At 34.7% G+C, this 24,012-nt stretch overlaps 1 protein-coding gene across 1 annotated transcript in view; it reads left to right on the forward strand.

The window, feature by feature from the left end:
• LOC148324046 (ephrin type-B receptor 1-like) overlaps positions 1 to 24,012 on the forward strand; it is a 105,407-nt gene that overhangs the window by 77,579 nt on the left and 3,816 nt on the right. Inside the window, exons 15-19 of the mRNA XM_088314038.1 lie at positions 5,074 to 5,141; positions 5,610 to 5,757; positions 7,094 to 7,243; positions 22,939 to 23,135; positions 23,223 to 23,381. Coding sequence (XP_088170164.1) covers positions 5,074 to 5,141; positions 5,610 to 5,757; positions 7,094 to 7,243; positions 22,939 to 23,135; positions 23,223 to 23,381 — 722 coding nt within the window. The remainder of the gene's footprint in view (positions 1 to 5,073; positions 5,142 to 5,609; positions 5,758 to 7,093; positions 7,244 to 22,938; positions 23,136 to 23,222; positions 23,382 to 24,012) is intronic.

Here is a 24,012-nt window from a genome sequence, read left to right on the forward strand (position 1 = left end):
TCGTAAGACACACACTCACAAAATCATGCTTCAACTATGCAAATATGCAACAGACGTCACCTTTGTTGTCTACCCAACAAAGGTTAGTCAAATCCTAGATATGGCAAACCACTGCAGTGACATTTTGCAGAAAGAAAACTGAACACATGACATACATGACAAAGATAGGTTGGGATTCACTTTTGTTATTCTCTTTATATATAAATAAATATGTCACTAGGGTATTGTCAAGTATGTAATTATTTTTTCTGTTTGGAATTATCAACCAATCAAACAAAACGTTATTTATGTAGCGCTATTCATGCAAATGCATCACAAAGTGCTGTACATAATAAAGTGGGAACAAAGCAAATGTTTTGAGTATACACTCAGATACAGTACTCAAATTTGTTTCTTTTCGATTTACAGTTCAAGGTTCAAAATCGTATTCGCCGCCGTGACCTATCAAATCAAACAAGATGCAAATGATTCATGATTTGTTCCATCTTAAAATAATTAAAATTGCAAATGTCAGTTTCTACTGGAGTAATCACTTTCTTTCTACTTGTATCTTTTTTTTGTATAGCTCAGTGATTCCAAACCTTTATTGAGCCAAACACATTTTGTTCGAAGAATCTCACAGCACACCACCAAACAAAATTGTCACAAAAAGTGGACACATGTCTATCTGTCTGTCACTATAACTTGCTGGCATAGATAAATGGACAAATATATATCATTTGTTAAAAATAAATAATTTTCTAACCGATGAAGTGAAATTTGATAATTTCCCACAGTACGCCTTTAGAGCACTCTCGGCAAACTAATATGCACTGGCACACTGTTTGGAAATCATTTGTTTAACTGGCATAATCACTTTCTTCCTGGTCTCTGAACACAATTTGTTTTGGAACCCTAATTCCCACAAATTTAGAAAATATAGTCATCTCAAATCAATGGTAAACATAAAGCAAGCAACATAAAAGAGGTGTACTGAGGTTTCACGTGAATCTCAGAATTATTTGGCAAATTTCTCTTCAAATGTATCCCCACAATGCTCAAACGTCAATCTGAAGGTTCTCCAGGTTTTCCGGCTTTTACCCACATAACAAACACATACATGTATAACGTAGAGGTGTCAGAAAAAAGCGTCAATTAATGGGATTAATCCAACCCCCTTTTAACGCCATCAATTTTTTTAACGAGCGATTAAGACTCATCTTGGCCTAATAAACAATGAAGTCCTATGACTGACGCTTGCGAGACCGGAAAAAAACATCTAGCACGCGAAATTTAGAACACGCCTGCGTGAGCTTGCTGTGCTGAGTTTTCGCCGGTTTATAGAACTAAAAGCGCCATGGCGAGTGGTATAAATGACGCAAATTCAATTCTGAACGGCAAGTTTTTTTTTTAAAAGGTTACCTAATGGTGTCATTGATAAGAGCAAAGTCATTTGTTTGTATTGCCATTGTGAACTGAACTACCATCGCAGCACGTCCAGTTTAAAACACCATTTGATGGCCAAGCACACTGCTGATGCCAATTCTCAAGCCCCTTGTCAAACCCAGGCATCCATGGATAATTTGCGACAGAAACCGATGGATGGATCAACTAAAAAGAGACTCGCCGAAGCCATAGTTAAGTGGGTGGCCACTGCGTGTTAGCATCGTGGAGGGCGAAGGTCTGGCTGAAATTCTTCGCATTGCGTCCAACGACTGCACTTACGAATTGTCCTCAATTTACACCATAGCAACCGGCATTCAAAACTTGCAGGAAGCGGAGAAGGCGGAAGCAGTCGCGCTCACCGGTGATTACTGGACTTCTTTCAGTAACCACAACTACCTCTGTGTGACAGCCCATTATTTTGACCCATTTCATTTGCACTTTGTTGGCATTTTATATTTCTTATATTGCTCCAGTTTGATCCCTTAGAAAGGCTGTTCAGATGCTGTTTTGTGTGACTTTGTTTGCGTGAGTCGAATCCAATGCTTTGCTTTTTTCAATTAATAAAAAAGTATTTGCATAAAAACCAAAAAATCCATTCTCATATATTAAAGATATTACAATTCAATAAAATATTGAATTATATACATAATATACAAAAAATGGGAGGGATTTTTTTTTTTACAATGAATAAAGGGATTTTTTACAATGAATAAAATGTGCAATTAACTATGAGTTAACTATGAAAAATGTGGTTAATTATGATTAAATATTTTAATCGCTTGACAGCACGAGTATATAGTGTTTGAATGAAGGTTTATTTCAGACTCTACATCAGGGGTCACAAACCTTTTTGAATCTGAGAGCTACTTCTTGATGACTGATTATTCTTACCAATTTTTACACACACTTATGAAATAATAAATTTGCTCAAATTACATTTAGCCATGTTATTATGTTATTATTAGGACTGTTCCAATCAGGGTTTATGCTGCCAATATCAATCATCCACGACTCAGTTTGGTTGTTGTTTTTGGTTCAGTATTTAGTTTCATGTTTTTCCCCTTATGTTTGCTGTGTCTCGTCATGTTCATTGTGTCCACCTGTGTTTGTTTACCCAAGCCCCAGTGTCAACCAATCAGCTCCCTCCAACCCTTTGTGTCTTGTCCAGGTGTTCCTTGTTGTCTCATTAATTTGTATTTAGTTCGGTTTGCTTTCAGTGTATTGTCCTTGTCAGATGTCAATGTCAGTTGTCTTTCAAGTTCCTACGTGTCTTACCCAGTCAAGTTAAGTGAAGTCCTTGAGTTTTGTACTTTTGATATTTGAGGTTTTTTTCCCAGGGACTTGTTTGCTTTGTTTTCTTTTCATAAAATTTCCATGAAGTTACCCAATCAACCTCCACGCAAATCCTGACATTCTGATACTGAAAACATGGATTATCCATCCATCCATCTTCTGTACCGCTTCTCCTCACCAGGGTCGCGGGGGGTGCTGGAGCCTATCCCAGCTATCTTCGGGCAGTAGGCAGGGGGGACACCCTGAACTGGATGCCAGCCAATTGCAGAGACAAACAACCATCCGCACACACACTCATACCTAGGGGCAATTTAGAGTGTTCAATCGGCCTACCATGCATGTTTTTGGAATGTGGGAGGAAACCGGAGTACCCGGAGGAAACCCACGCAAGCACGGGGAGAATATGCAAACTCCACACAGGATGGCCGGAGGCGGGATCGAACCCACGCCCGATGCTGTCTCTCACTGTGAGGCCATCGTGCTAACCAGTCGGCCACCGTGCCGCGAAAACATGGATTAGCTGCACATATTTCAATTTTTGAGCTGCTCACTAATTATTTTAAAAATCTATTAATCTGCCAATTATCTTTTTAGTTAAACATTAGCATATTTAAAAAACAAACAAAAAAAAAACATTTGACCCAAATTTCCAAATTTGTGATGTAGTTACAGGTTTGGTTTGTAATGCGCAATTTTAAAGGGGAAGTCAACCCCCAAAAATGTTTTGCAATAAAATGTTCAATGTGCCATCACTACTCTTAACAGAGCCTTCTGATTTATTTTGCGTTTGTGGACTATGAATTAAGCAGTAAAATCTACCTGTTTTTAGCCATCTCGGGGGCGGCCATTTTGTCACTTCTGTCGACTGAACATTACATCAGTGGCTTGGGTAACAACCAATCACAACTCACCTGTTTTCTGAAGTTGAGCTATGAGTTAGTTGAGCCTTGAGAAACTGTGACGTCATTTTCAGTCGACAGCAAATGACAAAATGGCAGCCGAGTATTCCTGTCAAGAATATTTGGGGGTTGACGTCCCCTTTAAAGAAATGGGGAGGAGGAGACACTATTGATCTGCAATGAAAGGCAAGGAGCGATGCAAATGATTTACTTTTCCACGGATATTGGACGATCACGATCGGATCTGAGCACCACTAGTTATTAATGATTAACAATCATAATATGTGCGAAGACACTGATCATCTTGAGCATTTCTCACAATTTGCATAAATATCAATATGCAACACTTATTTCTATATATCTCTGCCAACATGTTCAAATCATCATTTATACAACCATCACAACGTTGATGTTATGATCTGTGTTTGTTGTTTTTGATTTAGTACTTAGTTTCGTGTTTTTCCTTGTTTAGTGTTTGTCTTGTGCTCTGATTGTGTTTACCTGTGCTTGTCGTCTCACGCCCTTGTGTGAACCAATCAGCTCCCTCCAACCCTTTGTGTCTTGTCCAGGTGCTCCTCGTTATCTCATTACTGTGTTTATATTTAGTTCCCTGGTTGCTTTCACTTCTTGTTGGTCCATTGTCATTGTCGCTGTCAGGTGTTCATGTCCATGTCTGTATACCGGTCTCGCAGTCAAGTTTAGTTAAGTCAAGTCATTGTGTTTTGTTCGTCTGTTGTTTTGCACGTTTGATATGTTCGTTTTTCCAAGTTCCTTGTTTGCCTTTAGTTTTTGTCAATTAAATATCCTGTAAGTTACCCAATCCTCGCTTCCTTGCGTTTGGGTCCTCCTCACCAACCACGTACCCTGACAGTTGAGTCACTGTTGAGCTATTTTTTAGAACTGGCTTGAGGGCCACTCATGTGGTCTTTGGGGGCAACCTGAAGCCTGCAGACCCCACGTTGGTGACCCCTGCTCAAAATTGAGCATAGGTGTGAATGTGGGTGTAAATTTATTTATTTGTCTCTAGCTTCTTACCCAAAGTCCACTGTAGTTAACTCCAGTTCAGCTGACACAAATGATCACAAGTGGTATAGTATATCAGAATCAGAAATCCCTTTATTGTCATTGTACTCAAGTGTGCAACGAGATTAGAGAGGTTGGATGGAAAGGTAGAAGTGCATAGTTAGAAAATTGATCACAATGTATTTGAGTGAGGCAATTCACTTATTTAATCAATGAATTTGTTACAATAATATTCTGTGCACTCTGTGCGCAATTACAGAATAAATGAGGCCTCTCTAAAGCGTCTGTGCATATCATTTAAAGTGATTAATTGATTGTTAGTTTTTCATCAAGCCGCCCACTTTTGCCTAAATGTACATGAGAGCTTGTTATGTGAAAAAATCTTAACACCAGCAAGAAAAAAATACTCCTGTCCTGCTTCATGCTCTTGCAGCAGAATGACGGGCAATTCCCCGTGATCCAGCTCGTTGGTATGCTGCGAGGCATCGCTTCTGGAATGAGGTACACATGCACTCGCATCACATTAATTTCTGTTCTAGAAACTCATTCATCATCAAGATGAAGAAAAGCTTCTTTTTTTTTTAATGATTTGTTGATGATTTTTTTAATGTGAAATGACTTTCATATGTAACTAAAGTAATTCGATGTCGATGAGATATCATGTGGTGATCGCAGATCCATTCTGGTCATTTGTAGTGCTCAAATCAGCAGCTCCAACATGCTGTGGATGTACAGAAACACAAACATCCTCTGTGATCCTCTATACTCAGTCAGATAGTTCATACACATAAACGCACATAGACTGCCTGCTGGGATGAAACCCAATGTTCACAAGCCTTAAATCCTCATCCCTATTTCTGGAAAAGATAACACAGAATCGCAAACACACAAAATCCCATTACAGTTTTACAGTGGCCCAAATAGCTGGCACAAGAAAATACACTTTCAGATAAATCGTGTTGGTTGCAGGTACCTGGCAGAGATGAGTTACGTTCACAGAGACCTGGCTGCTCGCAACATCCTAGTCAACAGTAACCTGGTGTGCAAGGTGTCTGACTTTGGCTTGTCTCGTTATCTGGAGGATGATACTTCGGATCCCACTTATACAAGCTCACTGGTGAGTGCACATGCACGTTCATGATTGTCTACAGTCATGATTGTTGCCCACCATTCTTGAAATGTCACTGAAGCTCATTTGACAAGTTTTATACAGTATAATGACTAAGTGTCAAAACGCAAGTGGTGACTTAATGAATATTTTGCATCTGATTCCCACATAAGAGATTGTCAACATGACTGGTAAAAAGTGAGATTAGCCACTTAGAAGTTGTTTGGAGTTAAATAATAAATGAGCGTCACCTGTATCGTACTTTTCTACTAGGCTAAACGCTCTTCAGCCGCGCACTCATAAATATCGCTCTAATAACTCCTGGAGTTTTATCATGTTTTTTCCAAATACGCCGGCTTCCTCCCACATTCCACAAACATGCATGTTAGGTTAAAGACAGCCTCAAAATTAGGGCTACCAAAGTAGTACGTATTTCGGAGAATAATTTTGTGTTTCTTTCATGAAATCAGACGACGCTACATATGGCCTCATGTAGATGAAATTCTTCCCAAAATATATGACAATTTTGCAAATCGTTTAACCACAGGATATGTTTGGTTTGGTCACCATCGATCCGTAGCGCCCAATCAGCTACACATCAATTGAAGTCAACACTTTAATTTTGTTTTGCTTACACATGACAGGTCGTGTATTTGCAGTCACTCATATTGATTAGCCGCGCACTCACAAACACAAACAGTTCCCCACTCAAACGCGAGCATCACGACACACACACAGTGAACTTTTGTTTTTTTTAAACTTGTGACTCAAAAATAGATCAGACATGTTTGAGGGGCATCTACACGGCAGCGGGCTTTAGTTACAGCAATGTCAGTCTGTCTCTGCCTCTTCTCCCCTTCTTTTCCTCTGTCCACAATCTTCCCAATCCCTCTGCACCTCAGTGACCAATTAAATTGCCACTTTAGTAAATCACAATTATATTGCAAATGCAGTTCCGAATTCAAAATTCGGCAGGCAAAAGCATTATATGAGAGATCTGAAATATTATTGTGCATTGCGTGTTCAACATCAAATACAATTTTATCTTTTTTTATTGGCCTTTTTCTTTAGAAAAATATTAAGATAAACAATCCAATGGGTTATGGTTAATCTGCTTTGCATTTTGAGCTCCTTTAAAGAGAGCATTTGTAGGACAACTAAATGGCATTTTATCATTGTCAGATCTGTTTTAGCATCTCGCTCACTGAAACAACAAAGCAATGTTTTATCTCTAGCGCAGACATTAGCGACTTGAAGCCTTGGCACAAGCGTAAGACAATGTGTGTCATTCGCATTTCTCCCTTCTTGTCATCATAAATCCGTGTTTTTTTGTTTCTCTCTGTAGGGCGGTAAAATCCCAGTGCGGTGGACAGCGCCAGAAGCAATCGCCTATAGGAAGTTCACGTCAGCTTCAGATGTTTGGAGCTATGGAATTGTCACCTGGGAGGTGATGTCATACGGCGAAAGGCCTTACTGGGATATGAGTAACCAAGATGTAAGTAACTGTAAGCATTAAAAATAAAACAGTCTGACTTCTGAGGTTGTGCATTCTCACTCTGCTGGTGACTTCACATTAATCTTGATTTGCACTCAGTGTGTGTTGGATTGTGGGTGTGCTTGTTTTTTCCTTAGCAGGCTGTCACAGCGTGATGATGCCTGCCTTTCTTGTAAACACACTTCAATTCAACAATTCATCATCAATTTGAAAGTCCCAGAACTTTTAATGGAAGGCAGCCGAACATTCCTTTCCAGATGTTAGTCATCTGTTTTTTTTTATTTTACTGTTTGTTTTAAACTGATTCATTTTTCCAATACTCAAAAATTATAAGAGATCAGCAGAATTGATCATTAAAAATGTTACCGTCAGTAACTGCAGTTCCTGAGATTGTGGCTCTGTTTTTCCAATTGCCAATCAAGCTCATTCTTTGACATCATTTACATGAGTTACCACGCATGTATTCGCACATCACTGCACGCATTCTCTCCAGGACTTGACCCAAGTCCAAAGCCAGTTTTCATGATTTATTTTGATCATTTGCACCTTTTCAAGGTAATTTATCATGTTTTTGAGATTACAAAAATTACAATCTAATACAATAGAACACTTGAATATTTTGCATGGCACGACAATGCAGAAGCAATGTCAGTTAGGTAATACCACCTCAGCCACCTTCTGCATACAACCTAAATAGCGTCAGATTTGCAGAGGGGGCGATACGCTGCTTTCTGCTTTCACCCTCTTGTGTATTGGAATGCATGATCAAATTGAGGACCTAGAGTCAAACTTCTATTGTGTTTTACAAACCACATTTACACACCTTTTGTCTTGTTTTTGGTTTAGTATTTAGTTTCATGTTTTTTCCTTGTGTTTGTTGTGTCTTGAAATGTTCATTGTGCCCTCCTGTGTTTGTCTACCCAAGGCCCAGTGTTAACCAATCGGGTCCTTCCAACCCTTTGTGTTTTGTCCGGGTGCTCCTCGTTGTCTGTCAATTTGTTTGTATTTAGTTCCATGTTTTCTTTAATTTTTGGTTGGTGCCCATGTCAGTTGTCTTTGTCAGATGTCCATGTCAGTGTCTACGTCGTCCATTGTCCTCCTGCTTGTCTTTTTTGAAGCAGGTGTCACTGGCAGTGCAACATTTGATATGTTCGTCAAATAGGTAGCAGAATGACCCTACAAAATAGTAAAACATTTACTCGAATACAAAAGTAACTAAAGTACTTTGACTCAATTACTAAAGAACTACTTTACTTGATTACAAATGTAACTAAGTACTTTACTCGATTACAAATGTAACTAAGTACTTTTACTCGATTACAAATGGAACTAAGTACTTTTACTCGATTACAAAAGGAACTAAGTACTTTTACTCGATTACAAAAGGAACTAAGTACTTTTACTCGATTACAAAAGGAACTAAGTACTTTTACTCGATTACAAAAGGAACTAAGTACTTTTACTCGATTACAAAAGGAACTAAGTACTTTTACTCGATTACAAAAGGAACTAAGTACTTTTACTCGATTACAAAAGGAACTAAGTACTTTTACTCGATTACAAAAGGAACTAAGTACTTTTACTCGATTACAAAAGGAACTAAGTACTTTTACTCGATTAAAAAAGGAACTAAGTACTTTTACTCGATTACAAAAGGAACTAAGTACTTTTACTCAATTACAAAAGGAACTAAGTACTTTTACTCAATTACAAAAGGAACTAAGTACTTTTACTCAATTACAAAAGGAACTAAGTACTTTTAATCAAACACAAAAGGAACTAAGTACTTTTACTCAATTACAAAAGGAACTAAACACTTTACTCAATTACAAAAGGAACTAAACTTTACTTGATTACAAATGTAAATAAGTACTTTTACTCGATTAAAAAAGTAACTACTCATTACAAAAGGAACTAAGCTTTACTTGATTACAAATGTAAATAAGTACTTTCACTCGATTACAAAAGTAACTAAGTACTTTCACTCGATTACAAAAGTAACTAAGTACTTTTACTCAATTACAAAAGGAACTAAGTACTTTTACTCAATTACAAATGTAACTAAGTACTTTTACTCGATTACAAATGGAACTAAGTACTTTTACTCGATTACAAATGGAACTAAGTACTTTTACTCGATTACAAAAGGAACTAAGTACTTTTACTCGATTACAAAAGGAACTAAGTACTTTTACTCGATTACAAAAGGAACTAAGTACTTTTACTCGATTACAAAAGGAACTAAGTACTTTTACTCGATTACAAAAGGAACTAAGTACTTTTACTCGATTACAAAAGGAACTAAGTACTTTTACTCGATTACAAAAGGAACTAAGTACTTTTACTCGATTACAAAAGGAACTAAGTACTTTTACTCGATTAAAAAAGGAACTAAGTACTTTTACTCGATTACAAAAGGAACTAAGTACTTTTACTCAATTACAAAAGGAACTAAGTACTTTTACTCAATTACAAAAGGAACTAAGTACTTTTACTCAATTACAAAAGGAACTAAGTACTTTTACTCAATTACAAAAGGAACTAAGTACTTTTAATCAAACACAAAAGGAACTAAGTACTTTTACTCAATTACAAAAGGAACTAAACACTTTACTCAATTACAAAAGGAACTAAACTTTACTTGATTACAAATGTAAATAAGTACTTTTACTCGATTAAAAAAGTAACTACTCATTACAAAAGGAACTAAGCTTTACTTGATTACAAATGTAAATAAGTACTTTCACTCGATTACAAAAGTAACTAAGTACTTTCACTCGATTACAAAAGTAACTAAGTACTTTTACTCAATTACAAAAGGAACTAAGTACTTTTACTCAATTACAAAAGGAACTAAGTACTTTTACTCGATTACAAAAGGAACTAAGTACTTTTACTCGATTACAAAAGGAACTAAGTACTTTTACTCGATTACAAAAGGAACTAAGTACTTTTACTCGATTACAAAAGGAACTAAGTACTTTTACTCGATTACAAAAGGAACTAAGTACTTTTACTCAATTACAAAAGGAACTAAGTACTTTTACTCAATTACAAAAGGAACTAAGTACTTTTACTCAATTACAAAAGGAACTAAGTACTTTTACTCAATTACAAAAGGAACTAAGTACTTTTACTCAATTACAAAAGGAACTAAGTACTTTTACTCAATTACAAAAGGAACTAAGTACTTTTACTCAATTACAAAAGGAACTAAGTACTTTTACTCAATTACAAAAGGAACTAAACACTTTACTCAATTACAAAAGGAACTAAACTTTACTTGATTACAAATGTAAATAAGTACTTTTACTCGATTAAAAAAGTAACTACTCATTACAAAAGGAACTAAGCTTTACTTGATTACAAATGTAAATAAGTACTTTCACTCGATTACAAAAGTAACTAAGTACTTTCACTCGATTACAAAAGTAACTAAGTACTTTCACTCGATTACAAAAGTAACTAAGTACTTTTACTCGATTACAAAAGTAACTAAGTACTTTTACTCAATTACAAAAGTAACTAAGTACTTTTACTCAATTACAAAAGTAACTAAGTACTTTTACTCAATTACAAAAGTAACTAAGTACTTTTACTCAATTACAAAAGTAACTAAGTACTTTTACTCGATTACAAAAGGAACTAAGTACTTTTACTCGATTACAAAAGGAACTAAGTACTTTTACTCGATTACAAAAGGAACTAAGTACTTTTACTCGATTACAAAAGGAACTAAGTACTTTTACTCGATTACAAAAGGAACTAAGTACTTTTACTCGATTACAAAAGGAACTAAGTACTTTTACTCGATTAAAAAAGGAACTAAGTACTTTTACTCGATTACAAAAGGAACTAAGTACTTTTACTCAATTACAAAAGGAACTAAGTACTTTTACTCAATTACAAAAGGAACTAAGTACTTTTACTCAATTACAAAAGGAACTAAGTACTTTTAATCAAACACAAAAGGAACTAAGTACTTTTACTCAATTACAAAAGGAACTAAACACTTTACTCAATTACAAAAGGAACTAAACTTTACTTGATTACAAATGTAAATAAGTACTTTTACTCGATTAAAAAAGTAACTACTCATTACAAAAGGAACTAAGCTTTACTTGATTACAAATGTAAATAAGTACTTTCACTCGATTACAAAAGTAACTAAGTACTTTCACTCGATTACAAAAGTAACTAAGTACTTTTACTCAATTACAAAAGGAACTAAGTACTTTTACTCAATTACAAATGTAACTAAGTACTTTTACTCGATTACAAATGGAACTAAGTACTTTTACTCGATTACAAAAGGAACTAAGTACTTTTACTCGATTACAAAAGGAACTAAGTACTTTTACTCGATTACAAAAGGAACTAAGTACTTTTACTCGATTACAAAAGGAACTAAGTACTTTTACTCGATTACAAAAGGAACTAAGTACTTTTACTCGATTACAAAAGGAACTAAGTACTTTTACTCGATTACAAAAGGAACTAAGTACTTTTACTCGATTACAAAAGGAACTAAGTACTTTTACTCGATTACAAAAGGAACTAAGTACTTTTACTCGATTAAAAAAGGAACTAAGTACTTTTACTCGATTACAAAAGGAACTAAGTACTTTTACTCAATTACAAAAGGAACTAAGTACTTTTACTCAATTACAAAAGGAACTAAGTACTTTTACTCAATTACAAAAGGAACTAAGTACTTTTACTCAATTACAAAAGGAACTAAGTACTTTTAATCAAACACAAAAGGAACTAAGTACTTTTACTCAATTACAAAAGGAACTAAACACTTTACTCAATTACAAAAGGAACTAAACTTTACTTGATTACAAATGTAAATAAGTACTTTTACTCGATTAAAAAAGTAACTACTCATTACAAAAGGAACTAAGCTTTACTTGATTACAAATGTAAATAAGTACTTTCACTCGATTACAAAAGTAACTAAGTACTTTCACTCGATTACAAAAGTAACTAAGTACTTTTACTCAATTACAAAAGGAACTAAGTACTTTTACTCAATTACAAAAGGAACTAAGTACTTTTACTCGATTACAAAAGGAACTAAGTACTTTTACTCGATTACAAAAGGAACTAAGTACTTTTACTCGATTACAAAAGGAACTAAGTACTTTTACTCGATTACAAAAGGAACTAAGTACTTTTACTCGATTACAAAAGGAACTAAGTACTTTTACTCAATTACAAAAGGAACTAAGTACTTTTACTCAATTACAAAAGGAACTAAGTACTTTTACTCAATTACAAAAGGAACTAAGTACTTTTACTCAATTACAAAAGGAACTAAGTACTTTTACTCAATTACAAAAGGAACTAAGTACTTTTACTCAATTACAAAAGGAACTAAACACTTTACTCAATTACAAAAGGAACTAAACTTTACTTGATTACAAATGTAAATAAGTACTTTTACTCGATTAAAAAAGTAACTACTCATTACAAAAGGAACTAAGCTTTACTTGATTACAAATGTAAATAAGTACTTTCACTCGATTACAAAAGTAACTAAGTACTTTCACTCGATTACAAAAGTAACTAAGTACTTTCACTCGATTACAAAAGTAACTAAGTACTTTTACTCGATTACAAAAGTAACTAAGTACTTTTACTCAATTACAAAAGTAACTAAGTACTTTTACTCAATTACAAAAGTAACTAAGTACTTTTACTCAATTACAAAAGTAACTAAGTACTTTTACTCAATTACAAAAGGAACTAAGTACTTTTACTCGATTACAAAAGGAACTAAGTACTTTTACTCGATTACAAAAGGAACTAAGTACTTTTACTCGATTACAAAAGGAACTAAGTACTTTTACTCGATTACAAAAGGAACTAAGTACTTTTACTCGATTACAGAAGGAACTAAGTACTTTTACTCGATTACAAAAGGAACTAAGTACTTTTACTCGATTACAAAAGGAACTAAGTACTTTTACTCGATTACAAAAGGAACTAAGTACTTTTACTCGATTACAAAAGGAACTAAGTACTTTTACTCAATTACAAAAGGAACTAAGTACTTTTACTCAATTACAAAAGGAACTAAGTACTTTTACTCAATTACAAAAGGAACTAAGTACTTTTACTCAATTACAAAAGGAACTAAGTACTTTTACTCAATTACAAAAGGAACTAAGTACTTTTACTCAATTACAAAAGGAACTAAGTACTTTTACTCAATTACAAAAGGAACTAAACACTTTACTCAATTACAAAAGGAACTAAACTTTACTTGATTACAAATGTAAATAAGTACTTTTACTCGATTAAAAAAGTAACTACTCATTACAAAAGGAACTAAGCTTTACTTGATTACAAATGTAGATAAGTACTTTCACTCGATTACAAAAGTAACTAAGTACTTTCACTCGATTACAAAAGTAACTAAGTACTTTCACTCGATTACAAAAGTAACTAAGTACTTTTACTCAATTACAAAAGGAACTAAGTACTTTTACTCAATTACAAAAGTAACTAAGTACTTTTACTCAATTACAAAAGTAACTAAGTACTTTTACTCAATTACAAAAGGAACTAAGTACTTTTACTCAATTACAAAAGGAACTAAGTACTTTTACTCGATTACAAAAGGAACTAAGTACTTTTACTCGATTACAAAAGGAACTAAGTACTTTTACTCAATTACAAAAGGAACTAAGTACTTTTACTCAATTACAAAAGGAACTAAGTACTTTTACTCAATTACAAAAGGAACTAAGTACTTTTACTCAATTACAAAAGGAACTAAGTACTTTTACTCAATTACAAAAGGAACTAAGTACTTTTACTCAATTACAAAAGGAACTAAGTACTTTTACTCAATTACAAAAGGAACTAAGTACTTTTACTCAATTACAAAAGGAACTAAACACTTTACTCAATTACAAAAGGAACTAAACTTTACTTGATTACAAATGTAAATAAGTACTTTTACTCGATTAAAAAAGTAACTACTCATTACAAAAGGAACTAAGCTTTACTTGATTACAAATGTAAATAAGTACTTTCACTCGATTACAAAAGTAACTAAGTACTTTCACTCGATTACAAAAGTAACTAAGTACTTTTACTCGATTACAAAAGTAACTAAGTACTTTTACTCAATTACAAAAGTAACTAAGTACTTTTACTCAATTACAAAAGTAACTAAGTACTTTTACTCAATTACAAAAGTAACTAAGTACTTTTACTCGATTACAAAAGGAACTAAGTACTTTTACTCGATTACAAAAGGAACTAAGTACTTTTACGATTACAAAAGGTACTAAGTACTTTTACTCGATTACAAAAGGAACTAAGTACTTTTACTCAATTACAAAAGGAACTAAGTACTTTTACTCAATTACAAAAGGAACTAAGTACTTTTACTCAATTACAAAAGGAACTAAGTACTTTTACTCGATTACAAAAGGAACTAAGTACTTTTACTCAATTACAAAAGGAACTAAGTACTTTTACTCGATTACAAAAGGAACTAAGTACTTTTACTCAATTACAAAAGGAACTAAGTACTTTTACTCAATTACAAAAGGAACTAAGTACTTTTACTCAATTACAAAAGGAACTAAGTACTTTTACTCAATTACAAAAGGAACTAAGTACTTTTACTCAATTACAAAAGGAACTAAGTACTTTTACTCAATTACAAAAGGAACTAAGTACTTTTACTCAATTACAAAAGGAACTAAGTACTTTTACTCAATTACAAAAGGAACTAAGTACTTTTACTCAATTACAAAAGGAACTAAGTACTTTTACTCAATTACAAAAGGAACTAAGTACTTTTACTCAATTACAAAAGGAACTAAGTACTTTTACTCAATTACAAAAGGAACTAAACACTTTACTCAATTACAAAAGGAACTAAACTTTACTTGATTACAAATGTAAATAAGTACTTTTACTCGATTAATAAAGTAACTACTCATTACAAAAGGAACTAAGCTTTACTTGATTACAAATGTAAATAAGTACTTTCACTCGATTACAAAAGTAACTAAGTACTTTCACTCGATTACAAAAGTAACTAAGTACTTTTACTCGATTACAAAAGTAACTAAGTACTTTTACTCAATTACAAAAGTAACTAAGTACTTTTACTCAATTACAAAAGGAACTAAGTACTTTTACTCAATTACAAAAGGAACTAAGTACTTTTACTCAATTACAAAATGAACTAAGTACTTTTACTCAATTACAAAAGGAACTAAGTACTTTTACTCAATTACAAAAGGAACTAAGTACTTTTACTCAATTACAAAAGGAACTAAGTACTTTTACTCAATTACAAAAGGAACTAAGTACTTTTACTCAATTACAAAAGGAACTAAACTTTACTTGATTACAAATGTAAATAAGTACTTTTACTCGATTAAAAAAGTAACTACTCATTACAAAAGGAACTAAGCTTTACTTGATTACAAATGTAAATAAGTACTTTCACTCGATTACAAAAGTAACTAAGTACTTTCACTCGATTACAAAAGTAACTAAGTACTTTTACTCGATTACAAAAGTAACTAAGTACTTTTACTCAATTACAAAAGGAACTAAGCTTTACTTGATTACAAATGTAACTAAGTACTTTTACTCAATTTAAAAAGTAACTAAGCACTTTTGCTCGATTACAAAAGGAACTAAACTTTACTCAATTACAAAAGGAACTAAGTACTTTTACTCCATTACCAAAGTAACTAAGTACTTTTACTCAATTACAAAAGGAACTAAACTTTATTCGATTACAAAATTAACTAAGTACTTATACTCGATTACAAATGGAACTAAACTTTACTCGATTACCATGTTACTAGGTACTTTTCTCGATTACCAAAGTAACTAAGTACTTTTACTCGATTACAAAAAGAACTAAACTTTACTCGATTACAAAAGGAATTAAAATTTACTTGATTACAAAAGTAACTAAGTACTTTTACTCATTACAAAAGGAACTAAAGTTTACTTGATTACAAATGTAACTAATTACTTTTACTCGATTACGCAACTAAGTACTTTTACTCGATTACAATGTTACTAAGTACTTTTACTCTATTACAAAAGGAACTAAGTACTTTTACTCGATTACAAAAGGAACGAAACTTTGCTCGATTACAAATGTAACTACATACTTTTACTCGATTACAAAAGGAACTAAGTACTGTTACTCGATTACCATGTTACTAAGTACTTCTATTCGATTACAAAAGGAACTAAGTACTTTTACTCTATTACAAAAGGAACTAAACATTACTCGATTACAAATGTAACTACATACTTCTACTCGATTACAAAAGGAACTAAGTACTTTACTCAATTACAAAAGGAACTAAGTGCTTTTACTGCATTACAAAAGGAACTAAGTACTTTTACTCAATTACAAATGGAATTAAACTTTACTTGATTGCAAATGTAACTAAGTACTTTTACTCGATTACAAAAGGAACTAAGTACTTTTACTCTATTACAAAAGGAACTAAACTTTACTCGATTACAAATGTAACTACATCTACTCGATTACAAAAGGAACTAAGTACTTTACTCAATTACAAAAGGAACTAAGTACTTTTACTGCATTACAAAAGGAACTAAGTACTTTTACTCAATTACAAATGTAACTAAACTTTACTTGATTACAAATGTTACTAAGTACTTTTACTTGATTACAAAAGTAACTAAGTACTTTTACTCGATTACAAAAGGAACTAAACTTTACTTGATTACAAAAGAAACTAAGTACTTTTACTCCATTACAAAAGTAACTAAGTACTTTTACTCCATTACAAATGGACCTAAAATTTACTCGATTGTAAAAGTAACTAAGTACTTTTACTCAATTACAAATGAAACTAAACTTTACTTGATTACAAATGTAACTAAGTATTTTTACTCAATTACCAAATTAACTAAGTACTTTTACTTGATTACAAAAGTAACTGAGTACTTTTAATCGATTACAGAAGTAACTAATTTACTTAATGGAATTACTTGCTTTTTCAAGGTAAGCAATTTACTTGAATACTGGATATTTGGATAATACTGGATAAAAGTAATTTACTTAATTTCCGAAATTACGTGATTTTAAAAGTAACTAAATTACTTTACTTGAATACAAAAGTAACTACTTTACATGATTATGAAAATTACTCTATTTAAAAAAAATTAATTACTTTATTTTAAAAGTACTGTATCTTTACGGTCAAAAGACGTGCTGCATCAAAGGGCGCAGCACCAGTTGAGGGTTCTATTTCTGTATTTAGTACTTATACTGGGCGCGCCATGATAGCTCGCGCATGCTAGCTCGCGCATGCCAGCACCCATGCAACTAAGAGATATCTGCCAGTAAGCACCACCTCAATACCAATGAGAGATGTCATGGCAACACAGCTATTCAACAACATCAGGGGAGAGATTTCACTGGTCACCACATTCCTTAGAGTCACGGTTTCAAATCAAAACCAAAAATATCTCAGGATACAAGCAAACAATGAAACAAAGAAATAAAATTAACACAAAACATGTATCTCTCATGCCATTCATATCCTCAAAAGAAATAAAAATAACACAAAAAGATTACAACAGTGCCATTCAGCCTCAGCCAATCACGTGGCTGTTTAGAGAGATATCAGTGGTGTGCTTTGGGCAGTGTGTTTTTATTTTATTTTTTATATTTTTGCAGTCTGTTGTCTAAACCTTTGATGTTTCTTGCTTGCAATAACATGAATGATAAAACTGACTACGACGTCGTGGACAGCTGCCCTTTTGTCCAGCTTTCTCCTGTACCTTCACCAAAAAACGAAGTCACATAACGCATTTGTCACAGTCAATTCAAAGCATAGATGTCTCAGACTTTGGCCAGCAGGGTGTGCTAACATGCACTCTGCAATGCCCCAAAGGGATCAGGCTCAACGGTCGAGAGAGTTGCTCAGCCTATATAATAGTCGTGTCGCATTACAAGGTGCCTCGTTTGTTTTGGGGAAGATTTGGGACTTTAAAGTGCGCCTTATGGTCGCGAAAATATGATAACTAATTTACTTAGTGGAATTACTTGATTTTAAGTGTCATAAAGTTATTTTACTTAATTACTGGAATTACGTGATTTCAAAAGTAACACATTTACTTCAATACTGAATGTACTTTATTATAAAAGTAATTAACTTAAAATCTGGAATTACGTGATTTTAAAAGTAACTAATTTACTTGGTGGAATTATTGATTTTAAAAGTAACTAAATTACTTGTACACAGGATTACTTTATTTCATAAGTAACTAAGGACTTTTACTTGATTGATTTCAAATTAGCCCATTTCCATTCACTAAACCTGTATTGTTTTTTGCCCAGCGGTTTTAAAGTTATAGGTATACGTTATATGCGTGAACGAAAGCTGCTTTATAATACTTATTATGATTTGTTGGCCGTTTTTCGTATTAACGGCATGTGATTAAATCATCTGAGGCGATCATTGCTTTAAATTATTCCACTAATGGTTATATGTTGTTGAATATAATTTGATTCGGATGTATTTTTTTCATTTCGTTTTTCGTAGTAATAAGATCAAAGTGTTCCCAAACAGGGGAAACTCTTTATCATCCTGAATGGCTCCACAACAGTGATAAGTTAATATGAATTGACAAGCGAATTACAAACCTCTCACAAAACCTACCCAAATCCTCACAAAACGGGAAACCCCCATGACGTTTTGTTCCTGCTTAAATTAGAAACTGCGCTTCTTGATGTGCTTTCTGAACCGGTCACATGGTACGGCGGGTTTCGGGGCTTCGAATGCCATCACCTACGTCACTCGAGCGTTTTCTCGGTGCACGTTTCAAATACTCGCTCTCAGTTTACTCGGTACACGTATCAGAGTCTCGACACAGAGGACACATCATGATTCATGTCCTTGCATTTTGTTGCTCCCATTTGTTTTTTACTTTTGTATTTTTTTTATTATATACCTTTTTAAATTACCCCTGCCTCACTTCCCTGCATTTTTGGGTCCTCCTCTTCCTCAACGTCCACCACACCCTGACACTTTTCACTCTCGCCATAACGCTGGTGAGGGGAATACGCAAGGAATTCTGTCAGATTCTAGCACACTACCAAATATATTTAACTGCACTGTTTTATGTCACTGCCAAAGTAAACATTGTATCTTTATTCTTGTCGCGCCTGAAATGTTTGCTTGTCAAAGTATAGAAAGTACACAGCTCTCTCGTTGTTTCACATTTCATCTCTTTCCCGCACCACGTTTTACTCTCTTGCAAACCTCACCTCTTATGCACAATGGCTACCCTGGAGACATTGAAGCAGCCAACGCTGTAGAGCCGTGACAGAGACACTATAAGGACGGAGATGTTTTTATAATGACAAAGGCAGTGTATGATGATGAGGAAAGTATGCGCTAGCTCTGCAGATAACGAGGGTCTGGTGGCGTATTAAGTATGAATGAACCTCCCGCGTAGCTGCACGACTCATACATATACATCCAGCTCACACACCCCAAAATATGAGGCGACCCAATTGAAATTATCTGTGGGGTTACCTAAGGTGCAGTTTTCGACATGAATTAATCATCAATCCACAGACCTGTGATGTTTCACTACACTTGCTACTTTTTTGATTGACAGTGCTTAGATTTTTTTTTTTTTAGGCGCAAAGCTAAAGAAATGTTCAGGGTCAAGTGGAGTTCATTCACAGCGCAAATTACAGTTGCAGCATTTCCAGTCAGAGCACTATGTCATTCCCTCTGCGTGCCATGCGGTCATCTTACAAGTATTTTGACATTGTCTTATAACTTTACATTCAAGTGGCAAAAAGAATAAAGAAAAACAACATGTATGATTTCAAGCGTTCTCACTTGTGCTGTCTTAAAGGCGTGAAAGCAGCTCTTAAGCTCAAAGGCAAACGCTGTCAAGGAGACTCGACTGAGAGACAGGGTAGGCGGAGATAAAACACGGTTTTCCAGGTCAATGATTAATTAAAGAGGCTAGTCCAAATACACATTTGTGTATACATTTTATGTCGTACTGTTGATACCCCGAAAAAATGCCAAATCCCCCCCTCCTACTTCAAAACCAGCAACTGTTAATGAAATTAAGAGTCTTTCCATTCACAGCTACAATACCTGCTCAACATCAGAGACCACAGTAAGCGCCACTGCTGCTTCGATTGGAAGGTTTTCATTTCATCTGTGATTGCAAACAATCCCAGCATGAAATTTTTTCATTGAATTGGAAATCTATTAACTCATTTAAGTTTAATAGTGTACATAATTTTGAGCAAGAGGAAAGAAACTGGAATGATCAATTTCATGTCATTAATGTTAAAAAGTCTTCAATTTATTGTGTTGGGAAGTAACATGTTGATACTTAGCTGATGACCATGAATTTAATAAAAATTTCCTGAAAGCAGTCGATCATCTTGTGTTAGGTATTAAAATATTCACATGGGAGATTTATTTAAAGACTAAGACAACAATTTTGCAATAATTTTGAAATAATCTTTACAATAATACTGTATGTTCTATGTTCTTCCACTGGTAATATCGCCAAAGACAGCACAGCTGCGTGGTGAAGTTTGACAGCAAATTAACTTCGTGTGACAGCAAGCGCGTGACTGAGATGTTCTGGAACGCTGCTGTAAATGTCTACTGGTCTTAAAATGTACATAAAAGTTATAAAAAATGAATCTGTGGAACCGCTCCCTTTGCAAAAATTGCATGTTATTAAAACAAAGCAGTCAATGTTTGTACAAATGTGTTTTTATGGCTAAATTTAGCTCTTGCAGATTTTTTGTAGTCTGTAAATTATAATTCTTATTTTACTAACACAATAATAATCAGAATTCCATGCCAAAATGACTATTGGCGGGAAAAAGAGCACATTATGAAGAATTTTTTGGACTTGACTCCCCCTTAAATATTTTAAGCTGTGATTTAGGTTGTTGTTGAGCTGCAATGTTTTACCTCGTAGTGTACTTCCCCCAACATACACCGATGCATGTTCTATGCTGATTGTCATATTTGGGCTTATGAGTGAGTTGGAACCCATCTTTGAGCTCAACCATCTTTGACTTTGAGCGGAAGGCGCAGTACAAACTGGAGCATTCACCAGCCAATCACAGGGCACACAGGCAAGCCAAAGCCTGCCCTCGATTGCGGCTCAGCCCGGTTCAAAACAAACGGTGCAATCAAATTAATTTATTTGCTATGACATATGCTTCGTGAGCAAACTCAATCTTTGGCGGCGGAAGTCCATCTTCAAAACATTCAAAATGACATGCAGGAGAGCCAAGAGTTTGTTTCATTCAATTCTGTTTTAAATGACCAGAAACAGTCATTAAAAATCGCAGCAGCTGGAAGCATTTATTTCAAACAAACACCTGTTCGCCTTGCTTCCCATGACTTCGCTTTTATGACGTCACGTCAGCTCGTCGCTGATTGGTTCATTCCACTGTCTGTTTGCTAAGGTGTGCCCCACTTCAGCAATGTGCTTGATCCGGCTGTGACTAGACCCGATCGAAGGTAAATTCTAAGACTAAAATTTATACTGGATATTTTACTATAAAATTTTACCCTTTTTACTGGGACCAATTTTTTTTTTTTGGGTGGGGGTGAAATGTACTCTTCTAAATTTACTCTGTAGTTGCAGTTTAAATGGTATCTGAAAATGAAATAATTCTTTGGTCGGCAACATATTTTTTTTTTATATATAAAAGAATATCTCATGTTAAAGAGCTACTTACATTTGCTTGCAATAACATGCTTTGTCATATCTGTAGAATTCCCCTAAAGTCCTAAACCTAATGTGAATTCCAATGTACTTAATGCAAATCATTGCTAGTGATTTTAATTCTTGAACTGTCTCCACAGATTTTATTCAATTTAGGAAGATGTGCTTATTTACAGTAACTTGACAACTCACTCTGAATATAGAACAATTTACATAGATTCAAATTTTAAAGTAATGCCCAATTAATATTGCCACAAACGGTAATACTAAATACTCCCTTTACTGGCTGATTGGTATACTGCTCGTTCTTTGTGTGGAGACAAAATGTATTCATGTGACACCCCAAAAATGGACCAAATCTATCCGAGCACAGGGAAGGTAGGAAAATAGAAGGATAGGTCAAGTTGATTTGTGCGGTGAGGTATATTTGTAGTTGTGTGATGTTATCTCCTAAACTAAAAGTACTATTAAAAATTCAACTTCTCTTGTAAGCGTGGGTACATTTTTAATGGAGTGAGGGCGCCAAATAAAATCTCGCCGGGCGGCCCCACTTTTCGTTTTAGTCAGACCTGAGCCTTAGCTTAGCACTGCTGTAAAACTGTTACTGCTATGGCTTTGCATCCCTCCATCTACTGCACCTAAGCTTGCACATGCTAGATAAGACCAGCTAAGACACACATCGGGAAAAATACCAAGAAATTGTTTAGGCTATGTCAACCCGCGCATGAGGATTTACTAAAAACACTATATGAACAGGGACTGATTGTCGATTTTTGTGGTATTATTAATCCTAATAGACTTTGACTTGCACTGTTGTGATCCTTAGTGTTATATTATAGCGAGCATTATAAAAAAATATATATATAAATAAATAAATAATCCAGCAGGCAGAACTTAACACTAGCATGCTGTCTAAATGTCCAATTTTCTAGGTGATAAACGCCATTGAGCAGGATTTCCGGCTGCCAGCTCCCATGGACTGCCCAACAGTTCTCCATCAGCTGATGCTGGACTGCTGGCAAAAAGACCGGAACGCTCGACCAAAGTTCCCCGATGTCGTCAACATGTTGGACAAAATGATACGCAACCCCACATCGCTGAAAGCCGGCACCAACAATGTTGCACCAGGGTGAGGAGAAATTCAAAGGAAGTATGAAACACTTGAAATGGCTCCAAAAATGTCTTTTCTTCTGCATTGCCATCTCTCCTCTGCCAGTCCTTCCCATCATCCTTTGTTAGATCGTGGTGCTCCAGATCTGAGCCGGTTGAGCTCTGTGGACGATTGGCTGGCTGCGCTTAAGATGAGCCAGTACAGAGACTCCTTCCTGGGATCAGGCTTCACCTCCTTGCCACTCGTCACTCAAATCACGGCAGAGTATGTCTTTCTCTTTTCAGCGTTTCTCCTTTCTGTGCCGCCTGCCCCTCTCTGAATGCGGCTCACATTGTTTCCATGCCAAGTGTGCATCTTGTGAGCTGGAGATCTGGCAGGGAGGCTGCTGGCTGCTCCGTGTGTGCGTCTGTCTGCCATTCCAAGCGATCCCCCTGGCTGCCGACAAGCATCCATTCCTGCTCTTTTTTTTGTTATCATGGTGCAAACTGCCGTCACACGAGATCAATGGCTCTATTTTCAAAAATAACGATTATTCATTTGGGCTCCAGCAGAGCTATTATCTACTGCTTGAGCTCATGTATCATGTGTTTGCTTCTGCTGCTGGTTGCAGTTTCTTACTTTAGTATTGTAAAATGGGGAACTGTGGGAACTTGAACAGATATAATCTTTAAGTTAAATATATTTATATCATTAACATTTCAAAAGTGTAAAACATATATAGACATATGTTAGCGTAGTAGTACTAGTACTTGAAATAAAAAATAGATTCTTCCTTTCTCTACCTTTCCTCTACTTTCCAACCTTCCTAACTACAACCTCTCACCTATTTAATCGCAAATATTACTGTGTCCCTCTCTCAGACTGACATATGATTTATATGTTGACCGTCTCAGAA

The sequence above is a fragment of the Idiotropiscis lumnitzeri genome, chromosome 13 (assembly GCF_059441095.1).
Source record: "Idiotropiscis lumnitzeri isolate Australia: NSW breed Sydney's pygmy pipehorse chromosome 13, RoL_Ilum_1.0, whole genome shotgun sequence".
Lineage (NCBI taxonomy): Eukaryota > Metazoa > Chordata > Actinopteri > Syngnathiformes > Syngnathidae > Idiotropiscis > Idiotropiscis lumnitzeri.